This window comes from Corvus moneduloides, chromosome 3 (genome assembly GCF_009650955.1).
Source record: "Corvus moneduloides isolate bCorMon1 chromosome 3, bCorMon1.pri, whole genome shotgun sequence".
Taxonomy (NCBI): domain Eukaryota; kingdom Metazoa; phylum Chordata; class Aves; order Passeriformes; family Corvidae; genus Corvus; species Corvus moneduloides.
In genome coordinates, this window is record NC_045478.1 from 1,550,189 (window position 1) to 1,576,033 (window position 25,845).

Sequence of the window (25,845 nt, forward strand, 5' to 3'; positions counted from 1 at the left end):
GGGGGAAAAGGAGAATAAAGGGGGGAAAAAAGGAGGAAAAAGGACAAAGAAGGAGGAAAAAAGGACAAAAAAGGTGGGAAAAGTGGGGAAAGGAGGGAAATGGGGGAAAAGAGACAAACAGGGGGAAAAGAACAAAAAAGGAGGAAAACGGAGGACAAAAGTGGGGAAAAGGAGGGAAAGGAGGAAAAGGGAAAATGGGGGGAAAGGGGAGAAAAGGAGAGAAGAGGAAAAAGTAGGAAAAAGGGGGGAAAGGAGGAGAAAAAGGGGGGAAAAGGGGGGGAAAAAGGACAGAAAAGGAGGAAAAAGGAGGAAAAAGGGGGGAAAAAAGGAGGAAAAGGGAAAATGAGAGAAAAAGGGGGGGGAAAGGAGGAAAAAGGGGGAAAATGGGGGAAAGGGGGGAAAAAGAATAAAGGGGGAAAAAAGGAGAAAAAAGGGGGAAAAGGGGGGAAAAAAGGACAGAAAAGGAGGAAAAAAGGAGGAAAGGGGGGAAATGGGGGGAAAAGGGGGGAAAAAGGAGAATAAAGGGGGGAAAAAAGGTGAAAAAAGGACAGAAAAGGAGGAAAAAAGGGGGGGAAAAGGAGAATAAAGGGGGAAAAAAAGAGGAAAAAGGACAAAAAAGGAGGAAAAAGGACAAAAAAAGGAGGAAAAAGGACAAAAAAGGAGGAAAACGGGAAAAAAACCGGGCAGGAAAGAGGCAAAAAAGGCCCCGATCCGAACCAAACCCTTGGCGCAAACCCCACGCCCCCCTCCCCTCCCCCAAATTCCCAAAAAAATCCCCCCCCAATCCCCGAATTCCCCGAATTCCTTCTCGCTCCGAGGGGCGGCGGGGGAGGGGCTCGATATCAAAAATCCCACAAAAATAGATCCTATATAATAATTTTCTCTCTCTTTTTTTTCGTGTCCATCTTCCCGAGTTTTTTTTTGTGTTTTCCGTCGCCGTCGTCGCGGTCGGGTCGGGGGTCGTCGTCGTGGCGGTGGTGTCGGATTCGATTTTTTTTTTGGGGGAATTCCCGAGCTCGCCGTTCCCGAAAAAGCCGCGCTTCATTCCGTCAGCAGCTGCTGCAGGAGGCTCTTCCCTTGAGCCGGCGGCGCCGGAGGAGGCGGAGCGGAGTTTTTGGGATTCCCCAAAGGCGGCGGCGGCGGCGGCGGCGCGTTGAGGTAGGGATCTCCCACCAAGTTCACCGTACACTGCACGTCGGCGAACACCTGCACCTGCTGCACCTGCCGGGGAGGGGGGAAAAGCGGGAAAGGAGGAGAAAACGGGGGGAAAAAACGAGAGAAAAGGACAAAAAAAAAAAAAAAAAGAGAGAGAAAAAAAAAAAAGCGGGATTTAGCGGATCCGGGGAAGGGGCGGAAGCGGGAGCTGGGAACTACGTGAAGTGGGAAACTCACTAGAGAACTTCCTCTAGTCTGGAGCCACCCCAGAGAAGAACTCTTCGGTCTTCGCGTCCTACGAAAAGAAAAGCGCTGCAGCTCAGTCGGCTCCGGCGGCGCTGATCCGGGCCAAAAAAAAAATTCGGGAGAACGGCGGCAAAAAAAGGGGCTCCGCAACGGAGCTGGGGTGGGTTTGGGTGGGGGGTGGAAGAGAGGTGGAGGAGCGGGGATGGTGCCGCGGTGGAGCTCCGTGGAACCGCGGTGGAGCTCCGTGGAGCTGCGGGTGGAGCTCCGTGGAACCGCGGTGGAGCTCTGTGGAGCTGGGGTGGAGCTCCCTGGAGCTGGGGTGGAGCTCCGTGGAACCGCGATGGAGCTCTGTGGAGCCGCAATGGAGCTCTGTGGAGCCGCGGTGGAGCTCCGTGGAACCGCGATGGAGCTCTGTGGAACCACGGTGGAGCTCCGTGGAACCGCGATGGAGCTCTGTGGAGCTGCGGGTGGAGCTCCATGGAACCGCGATGGAGCTCTGTGGAGCCGCGGTGGAGCTCTGTGGAGCCGCGGTGGAGCTCCATGGAACCGCAATGGAGCTCTGTGGAGCCGCAATGGAGCTCTGTGGAGCCGCGGTGGAGCTCCGTGGAACCGCGATGGAGCTCTGTGGAACCACGGTGGAGCTCCGTGGAACCGCGATGGAGCTCTGTGGAGCTGCGGGTGGAGCTCCGTGGAACCGCGATGGAGCTCTGTGGAGCCGCGGTGGAGCTCTGTGGAGCCGCGGTGGAGCTCCATGGAACCGCAATGGAGCTCTGTGGAGCCGCACTGGAGCTCTGTGGAGCCGCGGTGGAGCTCCGTGGAACCGCGATGGAGCTCTGTGGAACCACGGTGGAGCTCCGTGGAACCGCGATGGAGCTCTGTGGAGCCGCGGTGGAGCTCCGTGGAACCGTGGTGGAGCTCCGTGGAGCTGCAGGTGGAGCTCCGTGGAACCGCGGTGGAGCTCCGTGGAGCTGCGGGTGGAGCTCCGTGGAACCGCGATGGAGCTCTGTGGAGCTGGGGTGGAGCTCCGTGGAACCGCGATGGAGCTCTGTGGAGCTGGGGTGGAGCTCCCTGGAGCTGGGGTGGAGCTCCGTGGAACCGCGATGGAGCTCTGTGGAGCCGCAATGGAGCTCTGTGGAGCCGCGGTGGAGCTCCGTGGAACCGCGATGGAGCTCTGTGGAACCACGGTGGAGCTCCGTGGAACCGCGATGGAGCTCTGTGGAGCCGCGGTGGAGCTCCGTGGAACTGCGATGGAGCTCTGTGGAGCCGCGGTGGAGCTCCGTGGAGCTGCGGGTGGAGCTCCGTGGAACCGCGATGGAGCTCTGTGGAGCCGCGGTGGAGCTCCCTGGAGCTGGGGTGGAGCTCCGTGGAACCGCGATGGAGCTCTGTGGAGCCGCGGTGGAGCTCCGTGGAACCGCGATGGAGCTCTGTGGAGCCGCGGTGGAGCTCTGTGGAGCTGGGGTGGAGCTCCATGGAACCGCAATGGAGCTCTGTGGAGCCGCAATGGAGCTCTGTGGAGCCGCGGTGGAGCTCCGTGGAACCGCGATGGAGCTCTGTGGAACCACGGTGGAGCTCCGTGGAACCGCGATGGAGCTCTGTGGAGCCGCGGTGGAGCTCCGTGGAACCGTGGTGGAGCTCCGTGGAGCTGCAGGTGGAGCTCCGTGGAACCGCGGTGGAGCTCCGTGGAGCCGCGGTGGAGCTCCGTGGTGGAACGCGGGCGCGCTCCCGGCGGAGGGAGCGGAGTGCCGGGGGCGGAGAGGGGGGAGGGGCAGCGGGAGTTGGGAAAGGTGGGGAGGTGGTGGTGGGTTCAACCTGAGGGTGGCACCCAGTGGGTGTCATCAATGGTGGTGGGACCGTGGTGGCTTCAAGCCACGGGTGGCACCCAATGGGTGTCATTGACAGTGGTGGGATCATGGTGGCTTCAGCCTAAGGGCGTCATCAACGCTGGTGGGACCGTGGTGGCTTCAGCCTAAGGGTGTCACCCAGTGGGTGTCACCCAACACCGGTGGGACTGTGGTGGCTTCAGCCTAAGGGTGTCATCAATGTTGGTGGGACCATGGTGGCTTCAACCTTAGGGTGTCACCCAACACCGGTGGGACTGTGGTGGTTTCAACCCCAAGGGTGTCACCCAATGGGTGTCACCCAGTGCTGGTGGGACCGTGGTAGGTTCAACCTAAGGGTGGCACCCAATGGGTGTCACCAATGGTGGTGGGATCATGGCGGCTTCAACCTAAGGGTGTCATCAATGTTGGTGGGACCGTGGTGGCATCAAGCCAAGAGTGGCACCCAATGGGTGTCGCCAACGCTGGTGGGATTGTGGTGGCTTCAAGCCAAGGGTGTCACCCAAGGGGTGTTACCAACGCTGGTGGGACTGCGGTGACTTCAACCTAAGGGTGTCACCCAATGCGTGTCACCCAACACTGGTGGGATCATGGTGGCTTCAACCTAAGGGTGTCACCCAAGGGGTGTCACCCAACACCAGTGGGACCATGGTGGTTTCAACCCCGAGGGTGTCACTCAAGGGGTGTCACCCAACACCGGTGGGACTGTGGTGGCTTCAACCCAAGGGTGTCACTCAAGGGGTGTCACCCAGTGCTGGTGGGACTGTGGTGGCTTCAACCTAAGGGTGTCATCAATGGTGGTGGGACCGTGGTGGCATCAAGCCAACGCTGGCACCTAATGGGTGTCACCAACGGTGGTGGGATCCTGGTGGCTTCAACCTCAGGGTGTCACCCCACGCTGGTGGGATCATGGTGGCTTCAAGCCAAGGGTGCCACCCAATGGGCATCACCCAACACCGGTTGGATCATGGTGGTTTCAACCCCAAGGGTGTCACCCAGTGGGTGTCACCCAGTGCTGGTGGGACCACAGTGGCTTCAACCTAAAGGTGTCATCAACGCTGGTGGGATCACGGTGGCTTCAAGCCAAGGGTGTCACCCAGTGCTGGAGAGATGAAGGTGGCATCAAGCCAAGGGTGTCACCCAATGGGTGTCACCCAGTGCTGGTGGGATCATGGTGGCTTCAACCTAACGGTGTCACCCAACACCAGTGGGACCATGGTGGTTTCAACCCTGAGGGTGTCACCCAATGGGTGTCACCCAACGCTGGTGGGATCATGATGGCTTCAACCTAAGGGTGTCACCCAAGGATGTCACCCAACACCGGTGGGACTGTGGTGGCTTCAAGCCAAGGCTGTCACCCAATGTGGGAAGGACGATGGTGGCTTCAACCTAAGGGTGTCACCCAGTGCTGGTGGGATCACGGTGGCATCAAGCCAAGGGTGTCACCCAACACCGGTGGGACCGTGGTGGCTTCAACCTACGGGTGTCACCCAGTGCTGGCGAGACAAAGGTGGCATCAAGCCAAGGGTGTCACTCAAGGGGCGTCACCCAACACTGGTGGGATCATGGTGGCATCAACCTAAGGGTGTCACCCAACGCCGGTGGGACCGTGGTGACTTCAACCTAAGGGTGTCACCCAGTTGGTGTCACCCAATGCTGGTGGGATCAAGGTGACTTCAACCTAAGGGTGTCACCCAAGGGGTGTCACCAACGCTGGTGGGACTGCTGTGACTTCAACCTAAGGGTGTCACCCAGTGGGTGTCACCCAACATGGGTGGAATCATGGTGGCTTTAACCTAAGGGTGTCACCCAGTGCTGGTGGGACCATGGTGGCATCAAGCCTAGGGTGCCACCCAATGGGTGTCACCCAACACCGGTGGGATCATGGTGGTTTCAACCCCGAGGGTGTCACCCAGTGGGTGTCACCCAGTGCTGGTGGGATCATGGTGGCTTCAACCTAAGGGTGTCACCCAACGGGTGTCACCCAACACTGGTGGGACCGTGGTGGCCTCAATCACCAGAGGTGTCACCCAATGGGTGTCACCCAATGCTGGTGGGACCATGGCGACTTCATCCCGATGGGTGTCACCCAACTTGAGTGGCACGGTGGTGGCTTCATCCCCAGGAGGTGTCACCCAGTGGGTGTCCCCCAACACCAGTAGGACCATGGGGGCTTCAACCCCCAGAGGTGTCACCCAATGGGTGTCACCCGACACCGGTGGCACCATGGTGGCGGTCATCCCCCAACGCTGCTGGGACCGTGGTGGCTTCCACACCAAGGGTTGGTTGTCACCCAACGCTGGTGGCTCCAGCCCCAAGGGGTGTCACCCAATGGGTGTCACCCAACACCAGTGGGATGCTGGTGGCTTCAACCCCAAGGCTTGGTCATCGCCCAACACGTGGTGGCTTCAACCCAATGGGTGTCACCCAGCATTGGTGGCTCCAACCCCAAGGGGTGTCACCCAACGGGTGTCACCCAACGCTGGTGTCACCCAACGCTGGTGGGACCCTGGTGGCTTCACACCCAAGAGGTGTCACCCAATGGGTGTCACCCAGCATTGGTGGGATCATGGTGGCTTCAACCCAACGGGTGTCACTCAACGCTGGTGGCACCATGGTGGCTCCAACCCCAAGAGGTGTCACCCAATGGGTGTCACCCAACACTGGTGGGACCCTGGTGGCTTCACACCCAAGAGGTGTCACCCAGTGGGTGTCACCCAACGCTGGTGGGACCCTGGTGGCTTCACACCCAAGAGGTGTCACCCAGTGGGTGTCACCCAACACTGGTGGGACCCTGGTGGCTTCACACCCAAGAGGTGTCACCCAATGGGTGTCACCCAGCATTGGTGGGATCATGGTGGCTTCAACCCAACGGGTGTCACTCAACGCTGGTGGCACCATGGTGGCTCCAACCCCAAGAGGTGTCACCCAATGGGTGTCACCCAACACTGGTGGGACCCTGGTGGCTTCACACCCAAGAGGTGTCACCCAGTGGGTGTCACCCAACGCTGGTGGGACCCTGGTGGCTTCACACCCAAGAGGTGTCACCCAGTGGGTGTCACCCAACGCTGGTGGCACCATGGTGGCTTCACACCCAAGAGGTGTCACCCAATGGGTGTCACCCAACGCTGGTGGCACCGTGGTGGCTTCAACCCTAAGAGGTGTCACCCAACACTGGTGGGACCCTGGTGGCTTCACACCCAAGAAGTGTCACCCAATGGGTGTCACTCAATGCTGGTGGCACCATGGTGGCTCCAACCCCAAGGGGTGTCACCCAATGGGTGTCACCCAGCATTGGTGGGACCCTGGTGGCTTCAACCCTAAAAGGTGTGACCCAGCGGGTGTCACCCAACACTGGTGGGACCCTGGTGGCTTCAACCCTAAGAGGTGTCACCCAGTGGGTGTCACCCAACGCTGGTGGCACCGTGGTGGCTTCAACCCTAAGAGGTGTCACCCAACGCTGGTGGCACCGTGGTGGCTTCAACCCTAAGAGGTGTCACCCAGCGGGTGTCACCCAACACTGGTGGGACCCTGGTGGCTTCAACCCTAAGAGGTGTCACCCAGTGGGTGTCACCCAACGCTGGTGGCACCACGGTGGCTTCACACCCAACGGGTGTCACCCAACGCTGGTGGCACCACGGTGGCTTCACACCCAACGGGTGTCACCCAACGCTGGTGGCACCACGGTGGCTTCACACCCAACGGGTGTCACCCAACGCTGGTGGCACCACGGTGGCTTCACACCCAACGGGTGTCACCCAACGCTGGTGCCACCGTGGTGCCTCCAAGCCAACCGTGACCTTCTGGATGAAGCCATCGCTGCCCCCGGCACGGAACGAGCTGAGCTTCGGATCCAACCCAACCCAACCCAAGCCAACCCAACCTTCCATGACCTCCGGGCCAATCCCGCCGAGAAGATCCGAGTTTTTTTTGGGACCATCCCAACCTCTGGAGCTCCCCGGATGTTTGAGGAGCAGCTACTGACCTGGGCGCCGTCCGCCTCGGCCTTCAGGAGCTCGCTGGAGCCCAGCTGGTTGCAGTAGAGCCCTGGCGGTCGCAGCGCCGCGTCCGGGACCTGCCGGGAGCAACGGCCGCGCTCAGCCGCCATTCCGGCACCTTGGAAAGGCGCCCAGAGCCCTCCGGAGCGGAGTTTGGGGGGATTTTGGGAGGAGATCCCTGGGGATCGGTGGGTGGGGGATCCCGGGGGGGTTTGGGATCGGCTCTGCCGTTTTTCCCCACGTCCTTCGCTCTTGTTGCCATCCTATAGCCAGCTGTTCCCGATCCCGTTCCCGATCCCATTCCCGATCCCATTCCCTATTCCCAGCTCCCAGAGATCCACAGCCCCATTCCCGATCCCGTTCCCGATCCCATTCCCTATTCCCAGCTCCCAGGGATCCACGGCTCCATTCCCAATCCCATTCCCAATCCCATTCCCAATCCCATTCCCAGTCCCACTCCTGATCCCATTCCCCATTCGCAGCTCCCAGGGATCCACAGCTCCATTCCCAATCCCATTCCCGATCCCATTCCCATTCCCACCTCCCCACGAATCCACAGCCCCATTCCCAATCCCATTCCTGATCCCGTTCCCTATTCCCAGATCCCCAGGGATCCATGGCCTCATTCCCGATCCCATTCCCTATTCCCAGATCCCCAGGGATCCATGGCCTCATTCCCAATCCCATTCCTGATCCCATTCCCAGCTCCCATTCCCAGCTCCCATTCCCGATCCCATTCCCAATCCCATTCCCTATTCCCAGCTCCCCAGGGATCCACGGCTCCATTCCTGATCCCATTCCCACTCCCATTCCCGGTCCCATTCCCTATTCCCAGCTCCCAGGGATCCACGGCTCCATTCCTGATCCCATTCCCACTCCCATTCCCGGTCCCATTCCCTATTCCCAGCTCCCAGGGATCCATAGCCCCCAGGGATCCATGGCTCCATTCCCAGTCCCATTCCCGATCCCATTCCTTATTCCCAGCTCCGAGGAATCCATGGCTCCATTCCTGATCCCATTCCCGATCCCGTTCCCTATTCCCAGATCCCCAGGGATCCATGGCCTCATTCCCGATCCCATTCCTAATCCCATTCTCAATCCCATTCCCAATCCCATTCCCGATCCCATTCCCTATTCCCAGCTCCCAGGGATCCACGGCTCCATTCCTGATCCCATTCCTGATCCCATTCCCAGCTCCCATTCCCGATCCCATTCCCGATCCCATTCCCTATTCCCAGCTCCCAGCGATCCATGGCTCCATTCCTGATCCCATTCCTGATCCCATTCCCAATCCCATTCCCACTCCCATTCCCGGTCCCATTCCCTATTCCCAGCTCCCAGGGATCCACGGCTCCATTCCTGATCCCATTCCCAATCCCATTCCCGATCCCGTTCCCTATTCCCAGCTCCCAGGAATCCACAGCCCCCAGGGATCCATGGCTCCATTCCCAGTCCCATTCCCGGTCCCATTCCCTATTCCCACCTCCCAGCAATCCACGGCTCCATTCCCAATCCCATTCCCAATCCCATTCCCGATCCCATTCCCATTCCCACCTCCCCACTTATCCACAGCCCCATTCCCGATCCCATTCCCAATCCCATTCCCAATCCCAACCCCATTCCCACCTCCCCACTTATCCACAGCCCCATTCCCAAAGCCTGGAACTTCTCGGCTTCTCCCTTCACCCCGACTCCAACACTTCCATCCCATTCCCAACACCGCCCTCGGGATCCCTCGGGATCTGCGGCCGTTCCGGCGGCGGCGCCGGGCCGGGACTGACCTGCTCCGAGCACATGGAATTCATGCCGGACATCATGGAATTCATGGCCATGGTCCCGCCCATGGGGTTGATGCTCTGCACGCCGGAGCCGCCGCCGGCCATGGACACGGTGATGCTCATGTTGTTGTACATTCCCTGCGGAGCCGGCGCCGCCGGAGCCGCTCCCGCCTGGCTGAACACGCTGGAAAACAGGGAACGGCCTCAGCGGGATGTCGGGAATGGCTGAGGAGCAGGGGAGAGGTCACACAATTCCCAAATGCCAAAATGGTGCCGTGGCAAGGAGGTGGAATTCCAGCACCTTCCGATGTTGGCATCATCCGGGATGATCCCAGGGGTGCTCCGAGCTTTCCCTGGACACTGCCGGGGATCCGGGCATTCCCTGGGAATTCCAGCGCAGCCGGGAATTCCTTCCCAAGATCCCAGCCCCAGCTCCCCTTTCCCAGGGAAATCCCTCCATTCCCGCCTCTCCCAGCCTGCCATTGGATCCAGCCCCAGCCCGACTCCTCTCTCAGAAATTTTGGGAATAAGGGGGTTCACTGGGAATCTCAGGACTTCAGGATGGGTCTCCCTTCCCTTTTCCTCCCTTTTATATCCCCCAAATCCCATAAAAATCCCTCAGGATGCATTCGGAGCCTCCTCGATCCCAGAATTCCAGACTGGCTTGGGTGGGATCCGCGGAGCTTCAGTTCCATCCCATTCCAACCCCCCAATGATCCCAGGCTGCTCCAGCCTTTCCCTGGACACTGCCAGGGATCCGGGCATTCCCTGGGAATTCCAGCGCAGCCGGGAATCCCTTCCCAAGATCCCAGCCCGAGCTCCCCTTTCCCAGGGAAATCCCTCCATTCCCGCCTCTCCCAGCCTGCCATTGGATCCAGCCCCATCCCGACTCCTCTGCGGGAAGGAATTCCGGCCTCCAGGCCCTTCCCTGGGAATCTCGGCACTCCAGGAAGGCTCTCCCTTCCCTTTCCCATCCCCGACTTCCAGAAAAACCCCTGGCCATGGATTCGGAGCCTCCTGCATCCCACAGTCCCGGAATGCTTTGGCTGGGATCCACGCAGCTTCAATCCCATCCCATTCCAAGGCCGGCACCTCTCCCGATGATCCCAGGCTGCTCCAGCCTTTCCTTGGACACTCCCAGGGATCCGGGAGCAGCCGCAGCTTCCCTGGGAATTCTTTCCTCATTTCCATCCCTGCTGCTCCTTCCAGTCCCAATCCCGGCCGTTCCCATTCCTGCTCCAGGTCCCGTGGGATGGAACCGTCCCAGCTCCGGGATCACCAACTCCATCCCACCCATCCTGGGTGTTCCCGATCCCATTCCTGATCCCATTCCCTATTCCCAGCTCCCCAAGGATCCATGGCCCCATTCCCGATCCAATTCCCGATCCCATTCCCGATTCCGTGCTGTTCCACCCAAGCCACCAAAGGAGGAATTCCCAGCCAATCCTTTGGGATTTTCCCTAATCCCAGAATCCCAACCTTCACTCCTGGATGGAATCCGGGCACTTTTCCCATTTCTTCCCAGAAATCAGAGCTGGGAACATCCCAGAAAAGTCACGTGGTCACCTCGGAATTCCGCGCTTGCCTCTAATTATCCCACATTCCCTAATTAAGCCTGAAGATCTCCAGCTCTTCCTCATCCCTCATCTGAATCCTTTGGAATTCCGATACCGGAGCCATGGCGGGGATCCCGCCCCGAGCTCCCCTTTCCCGGTTTTCCCAAATCCCTCCCCAGCTCTCCTGGAGCCCCTCTGGGCACTGCGACATTCCCGCCGTTTCCCACGGCCGGAATTCCATCCGTGCCGGGTTTGTGGCTCTCCACCTCCCTGTTTTTCCTTGGATATCCTGGATTTCTCCCTGCTGTTCCCACTGTCTGGCTGCTCCAGCAATCCCTGCGCCAATTCCTTAACCCTTCCCCCTCTGGAATTGTCGAAATTCCCGGTCCTGTGCCGACATTCCCGGTTCTCTGGGAGCTCTCGTTTCTCCCAAATCCATGTGGAGACCTTGGGAATTCCGCCCTCCCTCTCTGCTGAGGACATCCCTGGGCTCCTTATCCCGGGATATCTCCTGATCCCTGTGGATCCCAAGCCTGGGTCAGGGATCCAGCCTGGCCTCGGACACTGCCAGGGATCCAGGGGCAGCCAGGGATTCCCTGGGAATTCCAGCGCAGCCGGGAATCCCTTCCCAAGATCCCAGCCCCAGCTCCCCTTTCCCAGGGAAATCCCTCCATTCCCGCCTCTCCCAGCCTGCCATTGGATCCAGCCCCAGCCCGACTCCTCTGCGGGAAGGAATTCCGGCCTCCAGGCCCTTCCCTGGGAATCTCGGCACTCCAGGAAGGCTCTCCCTTCCCTTGCCCATCCCCGACTTCCAGAAAAACCCCTGGCCATGGATTCGGAGCCTCCTGCATCCCACAATCCCGGAATGCTTTGGCTGGGATCCACGCAGCTTCAATCCCATCCCATTCCAAGGCCGGCACCTGCCCCGATGATCCCAGGCTGCTCCAGCCTTTCCTTGGGCACTGCCAGGGATCCGGGCATTCCCTGGGAATTCCAGCCCAGCCGCGAATTCCTTCCCAACATCCCATCCCAAGCTCCCCTTTCCCACTGGGAAGCTGCCGCCCCATTCCCCATCCCATTCCCCATTCCCAGCTCCCCGAGGATCCGTGGGCAGGAGGTGATTCCGAAGGGTGCGGCTGATCCCGGCGGCGATTCCCGGGGCCGATTCCGTACCCGTTATTCCCCATGGCTCCCTGCTGCCAGGATTTCATCTCCGGGGATTGGTATCCCGGTGCCGGCGGCACCGGAGGCAGCATCGGGCTCGGAGCCGGCGGCAGCTGCGGGGACATCAGGGGGCTGCTGGGGCTGAGCGCCGGAGCGAAGGCGGGATCGCTCTGCTGCGCCATTCCTGGGAAAAATCCATGGAATTACAGCCAGCCGCCTTCCCCTGAGACAGCCCAAATCCCGGTTTTTTCCCTCCCAAGCAATCCAGGAATTTCAGCCGGGGCTTTGGAGCTTTTGGGTTGGGTGGGAAGGAGCTTCAAGCTCATCCCGGTCCAATCCCGACACTTCCTCCATGCCAGGCTGCTCCAAATTTTCCATGGATGCTGCCAGGGATCCAGGGATTCTCTGGGAATTCCAGCCCAGTCGGGAATTCCTTCCCAAGATCCCAGCCCGAGCTCCCCTTTCCCACTGGGAAGCCATTCCCTGCCTCCTGCCCCTCCATCCTTTATCCCAAATCCCAGCTCTCCTGGAGCCCCTTCAGGCTCGGGAAGCGGCTCCGAGGATTCCCCGGATCCTTGAATCCCTTGGAGCTGCATCCCACAGGATTTGTGCGCTGGGATCTCCAGCCTGGAGCCATCCCAGCAGCTCCACAGGATCCCGGAATGCTTTGGCTGGGATCCACGGAGCTTCCATCCCATCCCATTCCATCCCCAACACGATCCCACGATGATCCCAGGCTGCTCCAGCCCTTCCTTGGGCACTGCCAGGGATCCGGGCATTCCCTGGGAATTCCAGTGCAGCCGGGAATCCCTTCCCAAGATCCCAGCCCCAGCTCCCCTTTCCCAGGGAAATCCCTCCATTCCCGCCTCTCCCAGCCTGCCATTGGATCCAGCCCCAGCCCGACTCCTCTGCGGGAAGGAATTCCGGCCTCCAGGCCCTTCCCTGGGAATCTCGGCACTCCAGGAAGGCTCTCCCTTCCCTTTCCCATCCCCGACTTCCAGAAAAACCCCTGGCCATGGATTCGGAGCCTCCTGCATCCCACAATCCCGGAATGCTTTGGCTGGGATCCACGCAGCTTCAATCCCATCCCATTCCAAGGCCGGCACCTCCCCCGATGATCCCAGGCTGCTCCAGCCTTTCCTTGGACACTTCCAGGGATCCGGGCATTCCCTGGGAATTCCAGCGCAGCCGCGAATTCCTTCCCAACATCCCATCCCAAGCTCCTCTTCCATCCCACCATTCCCACTTTCCCCTTCCCTCCCCTCTCCCAATCCTCGGCAATCTCCCTCCCCAACCCATCCCAACTTCCAGCCGCTCTCCCGCCGTACCCGATCCCGAATACTGGAAGATGTTCTGCTGCATCTGCGCGTTGATCCCGGCTCCGAACTGCGCTCCCATCATCCCGCGATTCCCGAGGGATCCGCGGTTGCCCAGCGCCGCCTCGGCGTTGGCGAAAGGGCCGCCGGAGCCGGCGGAATTCCCTCCGTTCGTACCGTAACCGGGGGGATACGGGAATTGCTGGCCTTGGGGCAAGCGAGGGGCGGCTCCCAGGGGCACCGGGAGCGCGGCGGCTCCGGAGGGCGGGAGGTTATTCCCGAAATTCTGCTGGCGCATGAGGAGCGCGCGCTGCTGCATCAGCTGCCGCTGCCGGTGCTGCTGGCTGTAGAGCTCCCGCTGCCGCTGCGCCAACATCTGCGCGTTCAGGGGGGGCTGCGGACGCCGAGAATTCCCGGATTATCCCGGGGCTCCTTCCCGAGGAGCCCCCTGCCCATCATCCGCCCTGCCCAGGATGGGAGGTGGGAATTGTCGGGATGGGTGGAGGAGCGGGTGGGGAGTTGGGGATTTATGGGGGGGGGGGTTTGGGGGTTTGAGAAGCTCGGGTTTCCCGAGGGGGGTCTGTGGTGGGGTGATGCCGAGCTCAAATTCCCGGAATTCCGCTCTTTCTTGGAATAAAATCCCATCCCAGGAGGTTTTCCAGCTCTCTGCTCCATGGGATCCCCCTGTTCCCTCCCCGGGATGATCCCAAATCCTGGAATTCCACTCCTCCTGCTCAAAAATTTTGGGAACAAAATCCCATCCCAGGAGTTTTTCCAGCTCTCTGCTCCACGGGATCCCCCTGTTCCCTCCCCGGGATGACCCCAAATCCCGGAATTCAGCTCCTCCTGCTCAGAAATGTTGGGAATAAATCCCATCCCAGGAGTTTTCCCACGTTTTTTTCCATAGGATCCCCCTGTTCCCTCCCCGGGATGATCCCAAATCCCGGAATTCAGCTCCTCCTGCTCCAGAATTTTGGGAATAAAATCCCATCCCAGGACTTTTTCCACATCTTTTTTCCTGTTCCCTCCCCGGGATGATCCCGAGATCAAATTCCCAGAATTCCGCTCTTTCTTGGAATAAAATCCCATCCCAGGAGTTTTTCCAGCTCTGTTCTCTGTGGGATCCCCGTTTCCTCCCCGGGATGATCCCGAGCTCAAATTCCTGGAATTCCGCTCTTTCTTGGAATAAAATCCCATCCCAGGAGTTTTTCCAGCTCTCTTCCCTGTGGGATCCCCCTGTTCCCTCCCCGGGATGATCCCAAATTCCCGGAATTCAGCTCCTCCTGCTCCAAACTGTTGGGACCAAAAATCCCATCCCAGGAGTTTTCCCACTTTGTTTTCCCACGGGATCCCTTGGTGCCATCCCTGGGATGATCCCGAGCTCAAATTCCTGGAATTCAGCTCCTCCTGCTACAAAATTTTGGGAATTAAATCCCATCCCAGGACTTTTTCCACATCTTTTTGCCTGTTCCCTCCCCGGGATGAACCCCAGCTCAAATTCCCGGAATTCCGCTCTTTGTTGGAACAAAATCCCATCCCAGGAGTTTTTCCAGCTCTCTGCTCCATGGGATCCCCCTGTTCCCTCCCCGGGATGATCCCAAATCCCGGAATTCAGCTCCTCCTGCTCGGAAATTTTGGGAATAAAATCCCATCCCAGGGGTTTTTCCACCCTTTTTCTCCATGGAATCCCCTCGTCTCCTCCCTGGGACGATCCCGAGCTCAAATTCACGGAATTCTGCTCCTCCTGCTCCAAAACGTTGGGAATAAAATCTCATCCCAGGAGTTTTTCCAGCTCTGTTCTCTGTGGGATCCCCCTGTTCCCTCCCCGGGATGATCCCGAGCTCAAATTCCCAGAATTCCGCTCTTTCTTGGAAAAAATCCCATCCCAGGAGTTTTTCCACCCTTTTTCTCCATGGAATCCCCTCATCGTCTCCTCCCTGGGACGATCCCGAGCTCAAATTCCTGGAATTCCGCTCCTCCTGCTCAAAAATTTTGGGAATAAAATCCCATCCCAGGACTTTTTCCACATCTTTTTTCCTGTTCCTTCCCCGGGATGATCCCGAGATCAAATTCCCGGAATTCCGCTCTTTCTTGGAATAAAATCCCATCCCAGGAGTTTTTCCAGCTCTGTTCTCTGTGGGATCCCCCTGTTTCCTCCCCGGGATGATCCCGAGCTCAAATTCCCGGAATTCTGCTCTTTCTTGGAATAAAATCCCATCCCAGGAGTTTTTCCAGCTCTCTGCTCCATGGGATCCCCCTGTTCCCTCCCCAGGACTATCCCAAATCCTGGAATTCAGCTCCTCCTGCTCCAGAATTTTGGGAATAAAATCCCATCCCAGGACTTTTTCCACATCTTTTTTCCTGTTCCTTCCCCGGGATGATCCCGAGATCAAATTCCTGGAATTCCTCTCTTTCTTGGAATAAAATCCCATCCCAGGAGTTTTTCCAGCTCTCTTCCCTGTGGGATCCCCCTGTTCCCTCCCCGGGATGATCCCAAATTCCCGGAATTCAGCTCCTCCTGCTCCAAACTGTTGGGAACAAAAATCCCATCCCAGGAGTTTTCCCACTTTGTTTTCCCACGGGATCCCTTGGTGCCATCCCTGGGATGATCCCGAGCTCAAATTCCTGGAATTCCGCTCCTCCTGCTCAAAAATTTTGGGAATTAAATCCCATCCCAGGAGTTTTTCCACATCTTTTTGCCTGTTCCCTCCCCGGGATGATCCCGAGCTCAAATTCCCGGAATTCCGCTCTTTGTTGGAACAAAATCCCATCCCAGGAGGTTTTCCAGCTCTCTGCTCCATGGGATCCCCCTGTTCCCTCCCCGGGATGATCCCAAATCCTGGAATTCAGCTCCTCCTGCTCCAGAATTTTGGGAGTAAAATCCCATCCCAGGAGTTTTTCCAGCTCTGTTCTCCGTGGGATCCCCCTGTTCCCTCCCTGGCACGATGCCAAGCTCGAAATCCTGGAATTCCACTCTTTCTTGGAATAAAATCCCATCCCAGGAGTTTTTCCAGCTCTCTGCTCCATGGGATCCCCCTGTTCCCTCCCTGGGATGATCCCAAATCCCAGAATTCAGCTCCTCCTGCTCAGAAATGTTGGGAATAAATCCCATCCCAGGAGTTTTCCCACGTTTTTTTCCATAGGATCCCCCTGTTCCCTCCCCGGGATGATCCCAAATCCCGGAATTCAGCTCCTCCTGCTCCAGAATTTTGGGAATAAAATCCCATCCCAGGACTTTTTTCCACATCTTTTTTCCTGTTCCTTCCCCGGGATGATCCCGAGATCAAATTCCTGGAATTCCGCTCTTTCTTGGAATAAAATCCCATCCCAGGAGTTTTTCCAGCTCTCTTCCCTGTGGGATCCCCCTGTTCCCTCCCCGGGATGATCCCAAATTCCCGGAATTCAGCTCCTCCTGCTCCAAACTGTTGGGAACAAAAATCCCATCCCAGGAGTTTTCCCACTTTGTTTTCCCACGGGATCCCTTGGTGCCATCCCTGGGATGATCCCGAGCTCAAATTCCTGGAATTCCGCTCCTCCTGCTCAAAAATTTTGGGAATTAAATCCCATCCCAGGAGTTTTTCCACATCTTTTTGCCTGTTCCCTCCCCGGGATGATCCCGAGCTCAAATTCCCGGAATTCCGCTCTTTGTTGGAACAAAATCCCATCCCAGGAGGTTTTCCAGCTCTCTGCTCCATGGGATCCCCCTGTTCCCTCCCCGGGATGATCCCAAATCCTGGAATTCAGCTCCTCCTGCTCCAGAATTTTGGGAGTAAAATCCCATCCCAGGAGTTTTTCCAGCTCTGTTCTCCGTGGGATCCCCCTGTTCCCTCCCTGGCACGATGCCAAGCTCGAAATCCTGGAATTCCACTCTTTCTTGGAATAAAATCCCATCCCAGGAGTTTTTCCAGCTCTCTGCTCCATGGGATCCCCCTGTTCCCTCCCTGGGATGATCCCAAATCCCAGAATTCAGCTCCTCCTGCTCAGAAATGTTGGGAATAAATCCCATCCCAGGAGTTTTCCCACGTTTTTTTCCATAGGATCCCCCTGTTCCCTCCCCGGGATGATCCCAAATCCCGGAATTCAGCTCCTCCTGCTCCAGAATTTTGGGAATAAAATCCCATCCCAGGACTTTTTTCCACATCTTTTTTCCTGTTCCTTCCCCGGGATGATCCCGAGATCAAATTCCTGGAATTCCGCTCTTTCTTGGAATAAAATCCCATCCCAGGAGTTTTTCCAGCTCTCTTCCCTGTGGGATCCCCCTGTTCCCTCCCCGGGATGATCCCAAATTCCCAGAATTCAGCTCCTCCTGCTCCAAACTGTTGGGAACAAAAATCCCATCCCAGGAGTTTTCCCACTTTGTTTTCCCACGGGATCCCTTGGTGCCATCCCTGGGATGATCCCGAGCTCAAATTCCTGGAATTCCGCTCCTCCTGCTCAAAAATTTTGGGAATTAAATCCCATCCCAGGAGTTTTTCCACATCTTTTTTCCTGTTCCCTCCCCGGGATGATCCCGAGCTCAAATTCCCGGAATTCCGCTCTTTCTTGGAATAAAATCCCATCCCAGGAGTTTTTCCAGCTCTCTGCTCCATGGGATCCCCCTGTTCCCTCCCCGGGATGATCCCAAATCCCGGAATTCAGCTCCTCCTGGGCGAAAATTTTGGGAATAAAATCCCATCCCAGGAGTTTTTCCAGCTCTGTTCTCCGTGGGATCCCCCTGTTCCCTCCCTGGCACGATGCCAAGCTCGAAATCCTGGAATTCCACTCTTTCTTGGAATAAAATCCCATCCCAGGAGTTTTTCCAGCTCTCTGCTCCATGGGATCCCCCTGTTCCCTCCTTGGGATGATCCCAAATCCCAGAATTCAGCTCCTCCTGCTCAGAAATGTTGGGAATAAATCCCATCCCAGGAGTTTTCCCACGTTTTTTTCCATAGGATTCCCCTGTTCCCTCCCCGGGATGATCCCAAATCCCGGAATTCAGCTCCTCCTGCTCCAGAATTTTGGGAATAAAATCCCATCCCAGGAGTTTTTCCACATCTTTCTTCCTGTTCCCTCCCCGGGATGATCCCGAGATCAAATTCCCGGAATTCCGCTCTTTCTTGGAATAAAATCCCATCCCAGGAGTTTTTCCAGCTCTCTGCTCCATGGGATCCCCCTGTTCCCTCCCCGGGATGATCCCAAATCCTGGAATTCAGCTCCTCCTGCACGGAAATTTTGGGAATAAAATCCCATCCCAGGGGTTTTTCCACCCTTTTTCTCCATGGAATCCCCTCGTCTCCTCCCTGGGACGATCCCGAGCTCAAATTCCCGGAATTCTGCTCCTCCTGCTCCAAAACGTTGGGAATAAAATCTCATCCCAGGAGTTTTTCCAGCTCTGTTCTCTGTGGGATCCCCCTGTTCCCTCCCCGGGACGATCCCGAGCTCAAATTCCCAGAATTCCGCTCTTTCTTGGAAAAAATCCCATCCCAGGAGTTTTTCCACCCTTTTTCTCCATGGAATGCCCTCATCGTCTCCTCCCTGGGACGATCCCGAGCTCAAATTCCTGGAATTCAGCTCCTCCTGCTACAAAATTTTGGGAATTAAATCCCATCCCAGGACTTTTTCCACATCTTTTTGCCTGTTCCCTCCCCGGGATGAACCCCAGCTCAAATTCCCGGAATTCCGCTCTTTGTTGGAACAAAATCCCATCCCAGGAGTTTTTCCAGCTCTCTGCTCCATGGGATCCCCCTGTTCCCTCCCCGGGATGATCCCAAATCCCGGAATTCAGCTCCTCCTGCTCGGAAATTTTGGGAATAAAATCCCATCCCAGGGGTTTTTCCACCCTTTTTCTCCATGGAATCCCCTCGTCTCCTCCCTGGGACGATCCCGAGCTCAAATTCACGGAATTCTGCTCCTCCTGCTCCAAAACGTTGGGAATAAAATCTCATCCCAGGAGTTTTTCCAGCTCTGTTCTCTGTGGGATCCCCCTGTTCCCTCCCCGGGATGATCCCGAGCTCAAATTCCCAGAATTCCGCTCTTTCTTGGAAAAAATCCCATCCCAGGGGTTTTTCCACCCTTTTTCTCCATGGAATCCCCTCATCGTCTCCTCCCTGGGACGATCCCGAGCTCAAATTCCTGGAATTCTGCTCCTCCTGCTCAAAAATTTTGGGAATTAAATCCCATCCCAGGAGTTTTTCCACATCTTTTTGCCTGTTCCCTCCCCGGGATGATCCCAAGCTCAAATTCCCGGAATTCCGCTCTTTCTTGGAATAAAATCCCATCCCAGGAGGTTTTCCAGCTCTCTGCTCCATGGGATCCCCCTGTTCCCTCCCCGGGATGATCCCAAATCCTGGAATTCCACTCCTCCTGCTCAAAAATTTTGGGAACAAAATCCCATCCCAGGAGTTTTTCCAGCTCTCTGCTCCACGGGATCCCCCTGTTTCCTCCCCGGGACGATCCCGAGCTCAAATTCCCGGAATTCCGCTCTTTCTTGGAATAAAATCCCATCCCAGGAGTTTTTCCAGCTCTCTGCTCCACGGGATCCCCCTGTTCCCTCCCCGGGATGACCCCAAATCCCGGAATTCAGCTCCTCCTGCTCAGAAATGTTGGGAATAAATCCCATCCCAGGAGTTTTCCCACGTTTTTTTCCATAGGATCCCCCTGTTCCCTCCCCGGGATGATCCCAAATCCCGGAATTCAGCTCCTCCTGCTCCAGAATTTTGGGAATAAAATCCCATCCCAGGACTTTTTCCACATCTTTTTTCCTGTTCCCTCCCCGGGATGATCCCGAGATCAAATTCCCGGAATTCCGCTCTTTCTTGGAATAAAATCCCATCCCAGGAGTTTTTCCAGCTCTGTTCTCTGTGGGATCCCCCTGTTCCCTCCCCGGGATGATCCCAAATTCCCAGAATTCAGCTCCTCCTGCTCCAAAACGTTGGGAATAAAATCCCATCCCAGGAGTTTTCCCACTTCTTTTTCCCACGGGATCCCTTGGTGCCATCCCTGGGATGATCCCGAGCTCAAATTCCTGGAATTCCGCTCCTCCTGCTCCAAAATTTTGGGAATTAAATCCCATCCCAGGAGTTTTTCCACATCTTTTTTCCTGTTCCCTCCCCGGGACGATCCCGAACTCAAATTCCCGGAATTCCGCTCTTTCTTGGAATAAAATCCCATCCCAGGAGTTTTTCCACCCTTTTTCTCCATGGAATCCCCTCGTCTCCTCCCTGGGACGATCCCGAGCTCAAATTCCCGGAATTCTGCTCCTCCTGCTCCAAGATATTGGAAAAAAATCCCATCCCAGGAGTTTTTCCAGCTCTGTTCTCTGTGGGATCCCCCTGTTCCCTCCCCAGGACGATCCCAAATCCCGGAATTCCGCCCCTCCTGCTCCAAAATGTTGGGAAAAGCCCCGAAAAGGCCGAGGCCTCTCCCAGACGTGGAATAAAATCCCCGGAATTCCTTTGGAATTCCCACTTCTCCTCATTCCCAGTGGAAAATTCATTCCCTTTTTTTTTTTAGGAGCCAGGGATGAACTTGAGGAGCCGGGAATTTTCTGGGATGGTGGAGAAAATTCCTGAAATTCTGGGATTTGGAGGATTTCTAATTCCTGAAGATTTTTCCCAAATCAATCCCTGAACATTCCCATCCAAAAGGAGCTGGGAATTTGTGGGATTGTGGAGAAAATTCCCTAAATTCTGGTGTTGGAAGGATTTCAATTTCCGAATGATTTTCCCAAATAAATTCCTGAACATTCCCTAAAAAAATAACAAAGGATTTGTGCCTTAAGCAGGAGGAGCTGGAAAATCATGGAAAAACCACCCCAAAAAACCAGGAAAAAATCCCAGGAATTCTCTCCTGTTAAGGAAGAAGCGGAGCTGGAAAATCATGGAAAAACCACCCCAAAAAAACCCAGGAAAAAATCCCGGGAATTCCCTCCCATTAAGGAGGAAAAAGAGCTGGAAAATCATGGAAAATCTAGCCCAAAAAAACAGGAAAAAAACCTGGAATTCTCCCTCATTAAGGAAGAAGCGGAGCTGGAAAATCACGGAAAATCATGGAAAAAACACCCTAAAAATCCAGGAAAAAACCCCAGGAATTCCCTCCCATTAAGGAAGAAGCAGAGCCGGAAAATCATGGAAAAACCACCCCAAAAAAACGGGAAAAAACCCTGGGAATTCCCTCCTGTTAAAGAGGAAAAAGAGCTGGAAAATCACAGAAAATCATGGAAAAACTACCCTAAAAAAAAACCAGGAAAAAACTCCAGGAATTCTCTCCCATTAAGGAGGAAGAAGAGCTGGAAAACCATGGAAAACCCATCCCAAAAAGACAGGAAAAAAACCTGGGAATTCCTTCCCATTAAGGAACAAAAAGAGCTGGAAAATCATGGAAAATGCACCCTAAAAAAAACCAGGAAAAAACCCCGGGAACTCCCTCCCGTTAAGGAACAAAAAGAGCTGGAAAATCATGGAAAAATCACCCCAAAAAAACCCCAGGAAAAATCCCGGGAATTCTCTCCTGTTAAGGAAGAAAAAGAGCTGGAAAATCATGGAAAAAACACCCTAAAAAAACCAGGAAAAAACGCCGGGAATTCCCTCCCGTTAAGGAAGAAAAAGAGCTGGAAAATCATGGAAAAAACACCCTAAAAAAACCAGGAAAAAACGCCGGGAATTCCCTCCCGTTAAGGAAGAAAAAGAGCTGGAAAATCATGGAAAATCCACCCCAAAAAACCAGGAAAGAAACCCAGGCATTCCCTCCCATTAAGGAAGAAGCTGAGTTGGAAAATCACGGAAAATCCACCTAAAAAACCCAGGAAAAAACGCTGGGAATTCCCTCCCGTTAAGGAGAAAATCATGGAAAAACCACCCCCAAAAAACCAGGAAAAAACCCCAGGAACTCTCTCCCGTTAAGGAGGAAAAGAGCTGGAAAACCATGGAAAATCATGGAAAATCCACCCTAAAAATCCAGGAAAAAACCCCGGGAATTCCCTCCCGTTAAGGAGAAAATCATGGAAAAACCACCCCCAAAACACCAGGAAAAAACCCCAGGAACTCTCTCCCGTTAAGGAGGAAAAGAGCTGGAAAACCATGGAAAATCATGGAAAAAACACCCTAAAAATCCAGGAAAAAACCCCGGGAATTCCCTCCCGTTAAGGAGAAAATCATGGAAAAACCACCCCCAAAAAACCAGGAAAAAACCCCAGGAACTCTCTCCCGTTAAGGAGGAAAAGAGCTGGAAAACCATGGAAAATCATGGAAAATCCACCCTAAAAATCCAGGAAAAAACCCCGGGAATTCCCTCCCGTTAAGGAGAAAATCATGGAAAAACCACCCCCAAAACACCAGGAAAAAACCCCAGGAACTCTCTCCCGTTAAGGAGGAAAAGAGCTGGAAAACCATGGAAAATCATGGAAAAAACACCCTAAAAATCCAGGAAAAAACCCCGGGAATTCCCTCCCGTTAAGGAGAAAATCATGGAAAAACCACCCCCAAAAAACCAGGAAAAAACCCCAGGAACTCTCTCCCGTTAAGGAGGAAAAGAGCTGGAAAACCATGGAAAATCATGGAAAAAACACCCTAAAAATCCAGGAAAAAACCCCGGGAATTCCCTCCCGTTAAGGAGAAAATCATGGAAAAACCACCCCCAAAAAACCAGGAAAAAACCCCAGGAACTCTCTCGCGTTAAGGAGGAAAAGAGCTGGAAAACCATGGAAAATCATGGAAAATCCACCCTAAAAATCCAGGAAAAAACCCCGGGAATTCCCTCCCGTTAAGGAGAAAATCATGGAAAAACCACCCCCAAAAAACCAGGAAAAAACCCCAGGAACTCTCTCCCGTTAAGGAGGAAAAGAGCTGGAAAACCATGGAAAATCATGGAAAAAACACCCTAAAAATCCAGGAAAAAACCCCGGGAATTCCCTCCCGTTACAGATCCAGCCAGGCCATACTGGGACGCTCCATCCCGAATTTTCCCGGCCGGAATCCCATCCCAAATCCCGCTTTACCTGCGGCGCCAGCTGCTGCTGCATTCCCGCCCTCATGGAGATTCCCACCGGAGCGCTGGCGGCGAACTGGCTCAGGAGAGCCTGGCGGTTCTGCTGGAGCAGCTGGAATCGGGACACACGGAATTCCCTGAAAATTCCCTCCCGGCAATTCCCGGGTGGAATTTGGGCCGGGAAGTCGGGAATTACCTGCTGCTGGCCCTGGAGCCGCTGCTGCAGCTGCAGCCGGAGCTGGTTGGGAGCGCTCGGGGGGCGGCTCAGCGGCTGCCGGGGCGGGATTCCCATGGAATTCGGGAACGCCGCGCGCGGAGGCGGCGGAGGGACGGCCACGGGGACGGCGCCGAAGGACGGCTTCTGCCGCAGCATTCCCGGGAAAGCGCCGGGAATGTTGGCGCTGGGAGAGGCCGAGGAGGAGGAGGAGGAGGAGGAGGAGGAGGAAGAGGAGGAGGAGGAGGAGGGTGGGAAGGGCTGCGGGAACATTCCCGGTTTTTGCTCCAGGAGCAGCGGGGGCGGCGTGGATTGGTGGGGTTGGAATCGTTCCGTCAGCGCTTCCAGGCCGCCGCCCTGCCGGGGGAAAGAGCTTGGGAATGAGATCCCAGCGGTGCTGCTGAGCCCCATCCCAAAATCCCTTTGGGTTCCGAAATCCCTTTGGGTTCCAAAATCCATTCGGAGTTTGATCCCAAAATCCCTGTAGAGCCCCATCCCAAAATCCCTTTGGATCCCAATCCCAAAATCCCTTCAGAGCCCGATCCCAAAATCCCTTTGGATCCCAAAATCCCTTTGGAGTTTGATCCCAAAATCTCTTTGAAATCCCATCCCAAAATCCCTTCAGAGCCTGAACCCAAAACCTCTTTGGATCCCAGAATCTCTTTGGATCCCAAAATCCCTTTGAAGCCCAAAATCCCTTTGGAGCCTGATCCCAAAATCCCTTTGGATCCCAAAATCCCTTTGGATCCCAAAATCCCTTCAGAGCCCGATCCCAGAACCTCTTTGGATCCCAAAATCTCTTCGGATCCCAAAGTCCCTTTGGAGTCTGATCCCAAAATCCCTTCAGACCCTGATCCCAAAATCTCTCTGGATCCCAAAATCCCTTTGGATCCCCAAATCCCTTTGGGTTCCGAAATCCCTTTGGAGTTTGATCCCAAAACCCCTTTGGAGCCTCATCCCAAAATCCATTTGGAGTTTGATCCCAAAATCTCTTTGGATCTCAAAAATCCCTTCAGAGCCTGATCCCAAAATCCCTTTGGATCCCAAAATCCCGTTGGAGTTTGATCCCAAAACCTCTTTGAAATCCCATCCCAAAATCCCTTCAGAGTCCAATCCCAGAATCTCTTTGGATCCCAAAATCCCTTTGGAGCCTCATCCCAAAATCCCTTTGGGTTCCAAAATCCCTTTGGAGCCCGATCCCAAAATCCCTTTGGGTTCCAAAATCCCTTTGGAGTCTGATCCCAAAATCCCTTTGGGCTCCAAAATCCATGTGGAGCCCCATCCCAAAATCCCTTTGGAGGCCAATCCCAAAATCCCTTTGGAGCCCCATCCCAAAATCCCTTCGGAGCCCCATCCCAAAATCCCTTTGGATCCCAAAATCCCGTTGGAGTTTGATCCCAAAACCTCTTTGAAATCCCATCCCAAAATCCCTTCAGAGTCTGATCCCAGAATCTCTTTGGATCCCAAAATCCCTTTGGAGCCTCATCCCAAAATCCCTTTGGGTTCCAAAATCCATGCGGAGCCCAATCCCAAAATCCCTTTGGGTTCCAAAATCCATTTGGAGTTTGATCCCAAAATCCCTTCGGAGCCTCATCCCAAAATCCCTTTGGAGCCTCATCCCAAAATCCCTTTGGATCCCAAAATCCCTTCAGAGCCCGAGTCCCAAAATCCCTTTGGAGCTTCATCCCAAAATCCCTTTGGATCCCAAAATCCATTCAGAGCCCGAGTCCCAAAATCCCTTTGGAGCCTCATCCCAAAATCCATTTGGAGTTTGATCCCAAAATCTCTTTGGATCTCAAAAATCCCTTCAAAGCCTTATCCCAAAATCCCTTTGGAGTTTGATCCCAAAACCGCTTTGAAATCCCATCCCAAAATCCCTTCAGAGCCTGAACCCAAAACCTCTTTGGATCCCAAAATCTCTTTGGATCCCAGAATCTCTTTGGATCCCAAAATCCCTTTGAAGCCCAAAATCCCTTTGGATCCCAAAATCCCTTCAGAGCCCGATCCCAGAACCTCTTTGGATCCCAAAATCTCTTCGGATCCCAAAGTCCCTTTGGAGTCTGATCCCAAAATCCTTTCAGACCCTGATCCCAAAATCTCTCTGGATCCCAAAATCCCTTTGGATCCCCAAATCCCTTTGGGTTCCGAAATCCCTTTGGAGTTTGATCCCAAAACCCCTTTGGAGCCTCATCCCAAAATCCATTTGGAGTTTGATCCCAAAATCTCTTTGGATCTCAAAAATCCCTTCAGAGCCTGATCCCAAAATCCCTTTGGATCCCAAAATCCCTTTGGAGTTTGATCCCAAAACCTCTTTGAAATCCCATCCCAAAATCCCTTCAGAGTCTGAACCCAGAATCTCTTTGGATCCCAAAATCCCTTTGGAGCCCCATCCCAAAATCCCTTTGGAGCCCGATCCCAAAATCTCTTTGGATCTCAAAAATCCCTTCAGAGCCTGATCCCAAAATCCCTTTGGAGCCCAAAATCCATTCGGAGCCTGAGTCCCAAAATCCCTTTGGAGCCTCATCCCAAAATGCCTTTGGAGCCCGATCCCAAAATCCCTTTGGGTTCCAAAATCCCTTTGGAGTCTGATCCCAAAATCCCTTTGGGCTCCAAAATC

General features: G+C 55.2%; 1 protein-coding gene and 3 long non-coding RNA genes across 6 annotated transcripts in view; 1 reads left to right on the forward strand and 3 right to left on the reverse strand.

The window, feature by feature from the left end:
* Window positions 1-937: 937 nt before the first annotated feature.
* The window catches only part of NCOA1 (nuclear receptor coactivator 1), a 116,408-nt gene continuing 91,500 nt past the window's right edge, over window positions 938-25,845 (reverse strand). Inside the window, exons 16-23 of one of the 3 annotated variants that reach the window (XM_032103373.1) lie at window positions 23,211-23,585; window positions 23,025-23,126; window positions 13,064-13,445; window positions 11,745-11,919; window positions 9,019-9,199; window positions 7,225-7,314; window positions 1,393-1,450; window positions 1,130-1,221 (exon numbers count right to left, since the gene is read on the reverse strand). In XM_032103373.1, coding sequence (XP_031959264.1) covers window positions 1,406-1,450; window positions 7,225-7,314; window positions 9,019-9,199; window positions 11,745-11,919; window positions 13,064-13,445; window positions 23,025-23,126; window positions 23,211-23,585 — 1,350 coding nt within the window. In that variant the 3' untranslated portion in view covers window positions 1,130-1,221; window positions 1,393-1,405. Of the gene's footprint in view, window positions 1,222-1,392; window positions 1,451-7,224; window positions 7,315-9,018; window positions 9,200-11,744; window positions 11,920-13,063; window positions 13,446-23,024; window positions 23,127-23,210; window positions 23,586-25,845 lie in introns of all 3 variants that reach the window. The other 2 variants (XM_032103370.1, XM_032103371.1) reach the window with 2 other exon arrangements.
* LOC116441465 lies at window positions 3,711-4,163 on the forward strand. The gene is made up of 3 exons (XR_004239082.1): window positions 3,711-3,750; window positions 3,921-3,966; window positions 4,124-4,163. It is a non-coding gene; the product is annotated as an uncharacterized LOC116441465 (long non-coding RNA).
* Window positions 15,198-15,832, reverse strand: LOC116441463. The gene is made up of 2 exons (XR_004239080.1): window positions 15,619-15,832; window positions 15,198-15,286 (listed from the first exon to the last, which is right to left on the reverse strand). It is a non-coding gene; the product is annotated as an uncharacterized LOC116441463 (long non-coding RNA).
* LOC116441462 lies at window positions 19,334-21,380 on the reverse strand. The gene is made up of 2 exons (XR_004239079.1): window positions 19,782-21,380; window positions 19,334-19,441 (listed from the first exon to the last, which is right to left on the reverse strand). It is a non-coding gene; the product is annotated as an uncharacterized LOC116441462 (long non-coding RNA).